The 12,781-nt window shown below is 36.1% G+C and overlaps 1 protein-coding gene across 4 annotated transcripts in view; it reads left to right on the forward strand.

Moving 5' to 3' along the window:
- The window catches only part of DMXL2 (Dmx like 2), a 48,224-nt gene that overhangs the window by 13,787 nt on the left and 21,656 nt on the right, over positions 1-12,781 (forward strand). For all 4 annotated transcript variants that reach the window (XM_032699954.1, XM_032699957.1, XM_032699956.1 and 1 more), the window contains exons 9-20: positions 103-277; positions 995-1,225; positions 1,341-1,618; positions 1,786-2,476; positions 4,169-4,290; positions 5,366-5,455; positions 6,803-6,920; positions 7,676-7,795; positions 8,211-8,438; positions 9,152-10,831; positions 11,129-11,239; positions 11,952-12,121. In XM_032699954.1, the coding sequence (XP_032555845.1) occupies positions 103-277; positions 995-1,225; positions 1,341-1,618; positions 1,786-2,476; positions 4,169-4,290; positions 5,366-5,455; positions 6,803-6,920; positions 7,676-7,795; positions 8,211-8,438; positions 9,152-10,831; positions 11,129-11,239; positions 11,952-12,121 (4,014 nt within the window). The remainder of the gene's footprint in view (positions 1-102; positions 278-994; positions 1,226-1,340; positions 1,619-1,785; positions 2,477-4,168; positions 4,291-5,365; positions 5,456-6,802; positions 6,921-7,675; positions 7,796-8,210; positions 8,439-9,151; positions 10,832-11,128; positions 11,240-11,951; positions 12,122-12,781) is intronic.

Here is a 12,781-nt window from a genome sequence, read left to right on the forward strand (position 1 = left end):
TGGTAGAAGAAACGTAAAAAGCTTTAGCTTTACGTAAGTGTGAATTTTTACCTTACCTTTTTTTTTCAGTATTTCCCAATTTATTTTTTATAACTATAACAGACAATTCACCAGTTGAAAAATATGAGAAAAGGCCAAAGGAGATCTTCAGTTCTTGTTACCCACACGGATGTGCTGCCAGATCAGCAGGGGACTCACGAAGTTCAGCGTCACATTTCACACCATGCAAATGCACTTGGTCACTTCCACATAGCAGCAAGCATCAACCCTAACACAGGTGAGATACAACCATTTATTAAACTCTAATATATTTGCACAAAATAAAAAAAAATGAAGGGAGTTGAGATGCACATTCTTTGCTTTGCCTAATTGAATAAAGAGAGTTTGTAGGAAGACTCTTATTTCACAAGTCTGTTACTTGGCATAGAGTTTTGTAAGACAAATGAAGCTGAATTTATTCTGAATACCTTCAGTACTTTTACAAGACAATTAAATTCATCTTTGCATGTCAGAAGGAAAAGAAACCTAAATTTCCAGTTTGCTTGGTGTTTGATTCTTGGGTTTTGGGAGCCCATGGTATATGATGAATAGAGTAATTGTATTCTACAGAATATATAGTAGGGTTTTATAGAATATTGCATAATATTTTAAAAAAGGAAAAGATTAAAGAGCAATGACATGCTTTACCTAAAATCTGTACATGAATGACAACACTGCAAAATATGAAACTGAGCAATTAGGCCTGTTGAATATCATTTAACCATTCACATAAGAATAAATTTTCATGTAAATTTATTGCCATGAAAATATCTTTACTTTTTTTTATTACAATTACATGTAGAAACTTGATCTGTCACCTGCCTATTCTAATCTTATGGGCACAAATGATGTTATACCTAAAATAAGTTAAACGTGGGTATGTATGTATATATGTATGTATAAAAGATAAGCAGTTTAATATATAGCTTTTTTATTTGTTTTAAAATGTCCACAGATATTCCATCAGTCTTGGCTGGAACAGCTTTTAATATAGATGAAGGAAATGGCTTTGTTGTCCACTGGTTGAATAATAAAGAATTCAGTTTCACATCCTCCATTGAAGTATTCATGCAGCATTTAAGAAAAATTTCTGAACAACAACTAGAACAAGATTTTGATGTTGAAGTTGAAGAGGAGGAAGAAGTGGAAGAAAAAGAGAGAGGTTTACATATGAAATTAGATCATGGTTAGTTCTTATCAGATTGTCCTGCTCACAGGTTAAAAATATATTGTGTTTAGAATGGAAAGTGATGGGAAAATCTTTGCAATGGATAAAATGGCACAATTCTTTTCTGTTGCAGACTTGTCTATAGACAGAGAATCAGAGACAGGAACTGGTACAGGCTCCTCAGAACATGAAGATGGAGAAAGAGAGGGAAGCCCCAAAACCTCCCTGCTGGCAGGGCCACGAATGCCTCTTCCAACAGTTTTGTTAGATCGGAAAATTGATTTGCTCCTGACGGAATGGAACAGGAATCCAGACATGCTTTTTACTATCCATCCTGTTGATGGGACCTTTCTGGTGTGGCATGTGAAATATTTGGATGAATACAATCCAGGCATCTTCCGACAAGTTCAGGTATTATATATTTGAGATGGTTTTATTATTTATGATCTTAGTCAATAAACAGTGTGTCCTTTCTTTTATACAGTATAAATATAATTAATATAACATCAGTATGAATTTAATTAAGTACTTCCTGAGTTTGTATATTCTAATTTTTTCCTTTTTTATTTCTTTTTTAGGTTTCATTTTCTTCTAGGATTCCTGTTGCATTTCCCTCAGGAGATGCTAGTTCCCTTAGCAAAAATATTATGATGTATGCTTGCCCCATCTTTGTAAAAGATGCCAGTAGTGCTGCACAACAGAAGACAATGGACTTTCCAGATAGTACTCTAGCAAGTAAAAGCTTTGCCCAGGACAGTGCAAATGTGAATATAATTTCTCCCATAGTAATGATGATTTCCAAACATATAGATGGCTCTCTAAATCAGTGGGCAGTTACTTTTGCTGATAAATCAGCCTTCACTACTGTGCTCACTGTATCCCATAAATTTAGGTACTGTGGACACCGCTTCCATCTCAATGATCTCGCTTGCCATTCTGTTCTACCTTTACTGCTCACATCTTCTCACCATAATGCTCTGTTAACTCCTGAGTCAGACAGTTCCTGGGACTCTGACAGGATAACCAGAATGATGGATCCCATTAAACATAAGAAAGGTTCTTCTAAGCAGCAACTTAAAAATGCAGCAACCCGTACATTCCATGACCCAAATGCCATCTACAGTGAGCTGATTCTGTGGCGTGTGGACCCCATAGGGCCTTTATCCTACACTGGAGGAGTGTCTGAATTGGCTCGAATTAACTCTCTCCACACCTCTGCTTTCTCTAATGTAGCCTGGCTTCCAACACTCATTCCCAGCTATTGCCTTGGTGAGTATATGTGGCATGTTTCTGTATAGGGTTAACACTGTCAGTTGCTAGAATTAATTTGTTAAAATAAATTACTATTTTATTTGGACTATGTTTATATTAAGTTTTCAAAAACTTCCTGGTATTGTGCAAATCAAGCATTTTTATTTCATTTGAGGCTAAGATACTGCAAAACACTTCCTGTGGTGTGAGTGTGTCTGCAGTCACTGTGGATCAGTTACTGACATTCAGTAACTCCTCTCTGTGACTAAGCTCTCATTACTCTCACAAAGAACAAGATGATGCCTTTCCTCAGAGCTTTAGGCAGCTTCCCTGAGTGTTCTCTGCATTGACACAGTATTAAAAATGCAGATGTTCTTTCTGATGGCTTAGGTGTCTGGGTTGCTGGCCACATGCAGCTGCAGGAGGCACTGGGTTGAACAGAATTAGTAGTTGGACCATCTGAACATCAGAATTATCGAGAAAGATTTTCAGTCAAAATCTGCATTATCAAATTCTTTTAACATGTTGACTAAAAATTCTGCTTAGAAGATCCTGAAACAACACTGAAATTCTTCAGATCATCAAGGGTTTACAAAAGCCCAGTTAGAACACAGAATATTTTTAAATAAATAGACTACATTAACTTTACAGAACTGCAAGCAATACTTTTTCAGATGTCTGACAGTACAACATCTGATGTGTAATGCCCAGGACAATTCTTTAGTTTTTGGGTTTAATTTTGGGGCTTTCCATTGCAGTTAGGAAAACTATCTCATTACTCTATTCAGCCACTCAGATACTTATTCTTTAACTATCACAAAGATGTTGTTATAGTAGTTGTCATCTTTGTAGATAGTACTAAATGCCATTTGTGCTGTGGATGTAATATTACATTTTATACTAATGCCAGGTGATTTTGTTATGCTCAGGCCAGACTTGCCTTTGCAATGATTAAATGGGTGTCAAAGATGATATACAATCCAAAAATCCTAAATATGCTAAATACGCTTAATAAATGCATAACATATCTTTGATTTAAAATAAATATATTTGATTTTCTCTGCTTACATAGTAACATTCTGTGCTGTCTGAATCCCACACAGTGTTCTAAACACGAATAATGAGCTGCTTTCTTCTAGAGGAAAACATATATCAGAATAGACAATCTAGTGCCAAGCCTGTTGTATTTACTGTAGGGAAGCAAAAAATACAGTTTTTCATATGTTATTCAGAACTACAAATCTATTTCTCTCTCTACTTTTATATCTGCACTTTTAACTGCAGGGCAGAAGGGAATATTCATAGAGGTTAATTTTATGGAAAGTACCTAGAGACAATAAACAAGGAAAAAAGCTGTGGCTGATGTAACATTTCTGAGCACTTTAGAGTCATATTCTGAATTGTCTCTGGCAGCCCATTCCTTTAGGTGTATTACAGACTGGGCATTGCATGTGTGAACAGTTAACGTATGTGAATTCAGCTTAGGTTATTGAACTTTAATGAGGAGTTTCATTTACATAAATGAGAAGAAATGGAGTTATTTCCAAGTTAAATAATGGTGTTTTAATACCATATTTGCTTAGGTTTTTTGCTTCAATACTTTATGAAAATTATGTTTGAATCATACTCAGATATTGTGGATTGTAATAGATTACCTGATGCCATTGACTGGCACTTTTTTCTTTATGCATTTATTGTGTTTTCTGTCAGGTACATATTGCAACTCTGCCAGTGCTTGCTTTGTTGCATCAGATGGCAAAAACCTCAGGCTCTATCAGGCTGTTGTAGATGCACGAAAACTTCTGGATGAATTATCTGACCCTGAATCATCTGTAAGTTTTAAATAGCAGTGATTTGAAAGTATTTAAATAAAACTGAAGTAATTTATTTCCCCCCCCTCCTTCAGTGGTTTGTCTTCAGTTAGCTGTGTGTGATTTTTGTGCCATTCTATGTACAGGATCTTAACTGTTATACTTTGCATAGTTGCATGTTTTGCACTGTGGGTAAACGTTAGCAGACAGAAAGGCAACTGTTGCTACTAAAAGTGTCTGGACCGAAACAAGATTTCCCAGACAAGTTTTCCCAACCTGTGGCAGGTGGGGAAAGGAAAAACAGAATTTCTCTCTTTGTCTTCTCAAAAGAGGAGCCTAGAGCAAGGGGGAAGGTGAAGGACAGATGAGCAAGACAAAAGTGTATCCACCTAAGTTACGTCTATATATGAGGAAGGACAGAGATGGTGGGATATAAAGAAATCAGCAGGTTATTGCTAAGGGTAATATTAGCTCTTATTTTTTTTCTGTAAGAAGCGATTTTTCATCCTTTTTGTCTTTAATTTCTGTGACTTTAAGCAAAGTAAAGCCTGACCTTACACTGCTATTGTGTAAACACATCTTTATCCCTTTTCCCCCGTTTCTCTGTTCTTTTATAAGCCATCCTGCAAGACAGAGCCTGTCAGCATTTAGATCAGTCTGAGAAATTTGTTCTTGGAGCAATGACTATGAACATTCCAGCAAAAATCAATACAGCCTTCAGCTTATATATGAGCTGTACTCATTTATTTTTTCATATGTGGCGACAAAACCTGAAGCTTGAAAAAGAAATGAATCAATATATTTGTTTCTCATTGCACAGATGTTTTATACTGTGTTATGAAAGGATAAATCTTTAAGTAAATAACACTTAGCTTCCATAAAAACTGATGTATCATCCCCATGAGGAGCTGCCAACTCACAACAGTGCAAATGTCTAAACATATTATTCTTGAGTGATAAAGTGACAACAGGAAGAAGTCTGTTACAGTTTCTGCCAGCAAGGAAAATTGAAGCATCGATTTATCATAAGTGACTGCAATTTTCTTCTGTCCAAAGGAAAAATACACTAATTTTTTCACATTTTCCTCTGTTTCAGAAACTTATTGGGGAGGTGTTTAATATTGTGAGCCAACAATCAACTGCTCGTCCAGGATGTATTATTGAACTCGATGCAATAACTAACAAAGTAAATAAATGGTTAACTCTTTAAGAGTATCACATAAGGGTGTTTAATACCTTTGTTAATTAACCTAATCTGTTGGAAAGAGGTAAAAGAGATGATATTTCTTTATGGTGATAATGACTGTGTTGAATTTCTGTGAGTATTGAGATACTTTGAACATTTTGGTAAGCCAACTTCTTGTTAGCTGCTAAGAGCTCAAAGCTCATTTTTAGAGTATGACAATATTTTCGAAGCATAATTCTTGATGAAAGCAAAACTTAACTAAAGACTGTTTTCCAAGCCATCATAATTTAAAGGAAAATAATTACAATCCCCTCAAACCCAAACAAACAACAACAAAAAAATAACAACATTAAAAAGCTCAAAAACTAAATATAACTATTCCAAAATGTAAGAATGTTAGCCAGGTATGACTTAAGTTTTTTTGTTTGTCTTGTAAGACAAATTTATATCTAACTATATTAACTAATACAGCTATACTTTTCAAACAGTGAGCAGGTGTAATTAAACCTTGTTCATACTCAGTTGTTTTGATCATACATTTCCAATGCTGTTTCGTGTTAGGAAGCAGCCTGTGAAAACAATGAGTTTTACCATTTCTTAATTACACAGTTGTGGGGTTTTGACATGTATATTTTTCTATTGTCAATAAATTTCCATGTCTTTTAAGTACTAATAACATAGGATCTTCAATTTTAGGTTCATATTTACAGAATATTTTCCTAGAATTTTTATAAATGAGTACAGAGAATATCGTCTTCCCTTGTTTCTCTGGAAAAAAGAGGGTGTTTTGCAAAATGAAAACTTCATCATCACTGTTTTTGGGGAGCATATTTTTCCTTGCCAGCAGGGAAGGATTTCAGTGTGAGCAGCCTTTTTGTAGGGAGCTAGAGTTACTGCAAAGAAATCTGTTGCTGTCAGAAAGGACAGATGTCAAGATATTTGACAGAAAGAAAATCTGCAATTTGTTCCCTTTTTCAGATTTCCCAAGCAATTTGCTGCAGACATGTCTTCCTACTGAAGAGGGATAAAAGTCTAAGAGTTTTTGCCACTGTCATTTCTTCAAGGCCAAAGAATAAAAACCAAACCAATACTAATTAATCTGTCAATAACTGTGATAAAATTCATCTGGGTGGATTTGAATATACAAATAATCAGTTCTAGAATATGCGTAGAATATTCTTAATATAAAATGAAAATGTTTAGTTTTTCTGATGCATTAACATAATTTTCAACATTATAAAAGAAAGTGTTCCTCATTAGTAGCTGGATTGCACAAAGGAAATAATTGCATGAGTACAAAATGTTTCTGTACTGTTCTGGAAGCATAACTTTTGCTCAATGTTTCAGTGTGGCTCAAACACACAATTGCTTCATGTCTTCCAAGAAGACTTCATTTTGGGATACAAGCCACATAAGGAAGATGTGGAAGGGAAGGAAACTGAGATATTTTTTCAGCCATCACAAGGTATAGCATAAACTCTAACTAATATGAATTAAGTAGGTACCAAAAAGGTTCTTAAAGAATACTGAAATCTAGCTAGCATGTGCTAATTTACTTTTAAATGAGAATCTGTAGAATTCAGTAAAATGACTGTTTTGTGTTTTTCATATGAATTACTGTTTACATGGAATTAAACAAAAGTATTCTAATTGAAGAATTTTGAATTCTAAGAACATTTTAACCTGTATGAAAAAGTACATTTTTCGAAGTGCTGTATGTTTTATACAAAAATATGAACAAAATAGAACAGAAGCATATTTTCTGCATCAATATGTAGTTCCAGGTCATGATGGGAATATATCTGACTTTCAAGTTAATGCAATAGAAAGTCACTGGGTAATTTGGTTATAGACTTAAAACTTTAAAAGAAAAAGGAAGAAAGCAGGCAGGTGAAAGGAGTCTTTACAATCTGGCAAAATAATTCAAACTGACTGGGAAGGCAAATATCTAATAAATTAGATTTGTCATTATTACTCAGATTGTCTGTAAGTCAGTATCGATTTTTGTAATTCTTTTGTGGCCATAAGCAAACAAAATGTCAGCTAAAGCATATTACTAATGGTACTGTTTGAGTATTTAGTTTTATAATCAAACGATTTCTTTCAAAGATGAAAATGGGTTTTTTTATTATTAATAGTTTTTAGAGAATCCTTTGTTATGGAAAAATTATTCAGGTTGAATGTAAAATTCATGACAGTGATAATATGTTTAAATTACAGGGTATCGTCCACCACCTTTCTCAGAGAAGTTTTACCTTGTAGTAATTGAAAAAGATAGTAATGGCTGTTCTGTTCTTCAGATGTGGCATCTTCATCTCAAGTCTGTGCAAGCTTGTTTAGGTGAGTGAGTGACTGTAATATTCTTAGAGAGAGACATTTCTTTCATATTATTTCAAATAAAACTTAAAGTTTGGTGGTTTATTTTAAAACAATTAATCAATGCAGTAGAAGCAATGAGATTCCTTACAAACACTGGTTGCATTCTATGCCAATGACAATATATAATTTTTTTGATGGAGTGAGTAACGTACTTAAGCACTGAAATCTTTATTTCAGACTATCAGAATTTCAGACTGTTATGGATATCTTAAAATTAATAGTCACAGCATGCAATAAAACTGACACTGCCTGCACACATCATATAATTTTCTGTGTAACTCAAGCACTGATAAAAACAAATAAATTTGATTAAAGGGTATTCATGTCTTGTCCTTATAAACAATATTTTAACATTCTTAGCATTTTTTTTATACAGCAAAACCAACTGAAACATCTTCATCAGATAATAAGCTTAGTGTACCTGAGCAAAAGACTGTGGATTCTTCTCCAGATGTATCACCTGGCATAAGTCCCATCCCACGATCTTCATCCATTGCTAATCTTCAGACTGCCAGTAAACTCATCCTGAGCTCCAGACTCGTGTACAGCCAACCTCTGGATCTTCCTGTTGGTGTAGAAGTAGTGAGAGCAACTCCTTCAGCAGGTAGCTTTAACATTTTTTTTCTATCCAGTTGATCCACTGATTTACCTCCTATTTTATAGGATTGTATCTCCCCAGCCTATCACATTCTGAGTTACTGATAGAGGAAGTTCAGGACTAAAGACATGGTTTCAAATCATTGTGCCCATGTCATGTTCTTCTTCAATAAAGGTATCAAGACCCCACAGGAGAGCTATTCTTGAAACTTACTGCTCTAATAGTTAGAAATGTAACTTTTAACCTTAATTTATTAATGAACAATTTATACCTGCTTGTTCATCTGTCAGCATTACTGTGTTTGGTACGTAGTGCTTTTTTTCACCTGATACGCTTACAGCTTCTTCTGTTTGTCTGTCTTTCTGTCTCTCCTGTTGTGTTTTTTTTTCCCTTTCCCTCTTAGGTTTCATTTTGGTAGGCTATATAAGACTAATTTTAATATCCTTAATCTCATCTGATTAAGGCTTTGTATTTCTTCTGTTGTTCAATTCCAATTTATCATATTTGAATAGTGACCAAAAATGCAGATGATAAGTATTGTTCAAGCTGCAAGACTATTACCAACCTTAATGTTACTTGCCCTTACCCAACTCCAAATTAAAAAACTAATACCACGTTGTAAGATCTCTTGCAGTAGGTAGACACTGTTATGTCTGCCTTATTCATGCAGGCATCCTACTATATATTACTGAAAGTAAATGTGTTTGTTCTAACTTCAGGTCACTTGAGTTCTTCATCAATATACCCAGTCTGCCTTGCACCTTATTTGATAGTAACATCGTGTTCAGACAACAAAGTGCGGTTCTGGAGATGCACTGTAGAGACAGACCTGAACAGCAACAATGAAGAAAAGGAAACATATCACTGGAGAAAATGGCCTTTGATGAACGATGAAGGAGAAGACAACAGCAGCACAGTGAGCTTAGTAGGAAGGCCGGTTGCTGTGAGCTGTTCTTACACAGGACGTCTCGCAGTAGCCTACAAACAGCCCATACAGCATAATGGCTTTGTTTCCAAAGAATTTTCCATGCATGTTTGTATACTTGAATGTGAGTCTACAGGAGGATCAGAATGGGTTTTGGAACAGACAATTCATCTGGATGATTTAGTTAAGGTTGGAAGTGTACTTGATTCAAGGATCAGTGTAGATAGTAATTTATTTGTTTACAGTAAATCGGATGCGTTTTTGAATAAAGACAGATACCTGGTGCCCAGTATCAAGCATTTGGTGCATTTGGATTGGGTTTCAAAAGAAGATGGTTCACATATACTGACAGTTGGAGTTGGTGCCAACATCTTCATGTATGGAAGACTTTCGGGAATTGTAACAGATCAAACGAGCAGCAAAGAGGGAGTAGCTGTCATTACCTTGCCACTAGGTGGGAGCATAAAACAAGGTGTAAAGTCAAAGTGGGTGTTGCTTAGGTCCATTGATTTGGTATCATCTGTGGATGGCACTCCTTCACTGCCTGTTTCCTTGTCCTGGGTGAGAGATGGCATCCTGGTAGTGGGGATGGACTGTGAAATGCACGTTTATGCCCAGTGGAAACACGCTGTCAAGTTTGGTGATGGAGAAAGTGATGTTTTTGCTGCTGAAGACTCAGCAACACAAGATCCACTTAAAACAAGCTTGATAATGAAGAAGACCAGTGTAATTGATGGGGCAGGTATTGTGGATGATGTTTTTGGCACTCCAACAGTAATTCAGGATGGAGGCCTCTTTGAAGCTGCTCATGTTCTTTCACCTACTCTACCCCAGTATCATCCAACCCAGTTATTAGAACTTATGGATCTGGGTAAAGTTCGCCGAGCCAAAGCCATTCTATCCCATTTAGTTAAATGTATTGCAGGAGAAGTTGCAATAGTTAAAGACCCAGAAGCTGGAGAAGGGACTGGTCCTAAACGCCATCTGTCTCGCACCATCAGCGTCAGTGGCAGTACCGCAAAGGACACCATCACTGCTGGGAAGGATGGTACTCGAGACTACACCGAGATAGACTCCATTCCCCCACTGCCACTGTATGCACTGCTGGCTGCAGATCAGGATGCCACCTATGTGTCTGAAGAAACTTCTAAAATACCTCAGGGCTCTGAAGACCAGGCTAAGAGAAAAACAGAGGATCAGTACTCAGATCTGTTCCAGATTCAACCTGTTACAACCGAAGACTTTATAGATTTTGAGCCTGAGAAGAGGGAGAGTAAATCCAAAGTTATTAATCTGTCACAGTACGGTCCAACTTACTTTGGCCGAGAACATGCGAGTGTCCTTTCAAGCCACCTGATGCACTCCAGTCTGCCAGGCCTCACTCGACTGGAGCAGATGTTCCTTGTAGCTTTGGCAGACACTGTGGCCACAACGAGCACTGAACTAGATGAGAACAGAGATAAAAATTACTCAGGTTAGTAACTGACATTATTGAATTAACATTCTTGTTAATTCAATAAACCTCAGGAAAGGTAAACTTAGTCCTTGGGTATTTGGGGATAACAAAGCTGAAATCTAGCATCAGTTATTCAGATTAGATACTGAAAGAAAGAAAATAAAATACGAATCTCTACTTATATTTCATGCATAATAAATAACTTGTGGTTCAGGCTCTTGGCAAGCTTAGAAACATACATTCCTCATACACTGTATATGATAACTTGTATATATGTCTCTTGTAGTTCAAAAGTCAGTATTTTGTATTTCACAGGAAGAGATACCTTAGATGAATGTGGCTTACGATACTTGTTGGCGATGCGCTTGCACACTTGCCTTCTGACATCGCTGCCACCTCTGTACCGAGTTCAACTGCTTCACCAAGGTAATCCTTAGAGAAAGTATTGCTCCCATTTGATCCCCTTGAGCTGACAGGCTCTGGTTATGTTTTATTTCATTAAGGCCATTATCTTGCAAAGGCTTAATACAGACTTCCCTATGTGCACTGTAAATAGCAAAAAAAGGATAACTCTAGAGCAGATTCTGGCCTATTCAGTTTGATGCATAAGTTCTCCAACCAGAGAAAGTACAGATTGTATACGTAATTCAGTGTTTGTGCTGGAGGAATGAACACTTCTTTACATTAGCTTGGCTTTATCTTACCTTAAAGATTGTTTTATCATTTTCATCACCGCGTTTTTTTCCCTTGCTCAATACGAGTAAACGCTGTTGTAAAATACAGGAAAGAAAAGTAGTTACCACCTAAAAAGCAGAGACAAGCATTTCTGGCCCAGAATGGGTCTGCTTCTGTGATAACAGAATGCTTTTCCTTCAGTCTTTCAATATGTAAGTTTAGTACATTTATGAGTGGGGTGCTGGAAGGTTACAAAAGAAGCACCGAGGAGAGGTTATCCCTAACAAGCAAAAAAGATATTTCAGCTGTTCCTTTAACAGCTCTACTTCCTGTTGAGGGAAACAGTCTCTCTCAGATCTACCCAACTCTTGGGCTAGAGATCCTATTTTTCCTCTCTGACATATTCCATTTGCTTATTAACAAGTCAGTCTTCTGAACGTTATTGGTTTGTGTTATTGTTTAGGTCTGTCTACTTGCCATTTTGCATGGGCTTTTCATTCTGAGGCCGAGGAGGAGTTGATCAATATGATTCCTGCTATCCAGAAGGGAGACCCACAGTGGTCTGAATTAAGAGCTATGGGTATTGGTTGGTGGGTCAGGAATATCAACACGCTCCGAAGGTGCATTGAGAAGGTACTTTTTATTGCTCACAAATTCTCCTTACATGCTGTTAGTTGTGCCTTCACAGGTGTGCATGGTGAGTTGTGTAAGCAGGTTCCTTTGTACTCCAGCCCAGCCAGGAGACTGCATAATTAGTTTTTCTATGCCAGCTGATGTTTGCAGTCCTGCCTTACAAATGTCATTATTCGGCAGTAAGATAAAATTCAACTGATCTTGGGAAAAGCCATTTTTGAAATGCTTAAATTCTCTCCCCCATGTATTTTATAGTATGTTAAAGATCATATTAAGTACTCTGTTTCAAGAAAAATCTTGCTTTCAGGTATGAGACAGTCTACAGATTTAAACAGGTAATAATGCTTTCAGTTCAGCAGTAGGTTTTCTATGAGAAATGTATCTATCTAAAAATATTAATCAATAAAAACCTATATAAAGGATTTTTTTGCAAGTGTTGTATTGTTTATAATGAAGTCCTATAGAACATAAAATAACTGAACTGCAAATAAATTCAGATTTTACTCTTCTGAAGAGTTATGAAATTACTGGGTTTTGGCAATATATACCTATATTTATGTAAAACCAAAATAACAGTAAATCTCATTTGTGTGCAGTTTTCTTGTGAGAGGTCTAAAATGGATAAAGTGCAATGTATTTTCGAAATAATAGCTAAAACTG

This window comes from Chiroxiphia lanceolata, chromosome 12, assembly GCF_009829145.1.
Source record: "Chiroxiphia lanceolata isolate bChiLan1 chromosome 12, bChiLan1.pri, whole genome shotgun sequence".
NCBI lineage: Eukaryota > Metazoa > Chordata > Aves > Passeriformes > Pipridae > Chiroxiphia > Chiroxiphia lanceolata.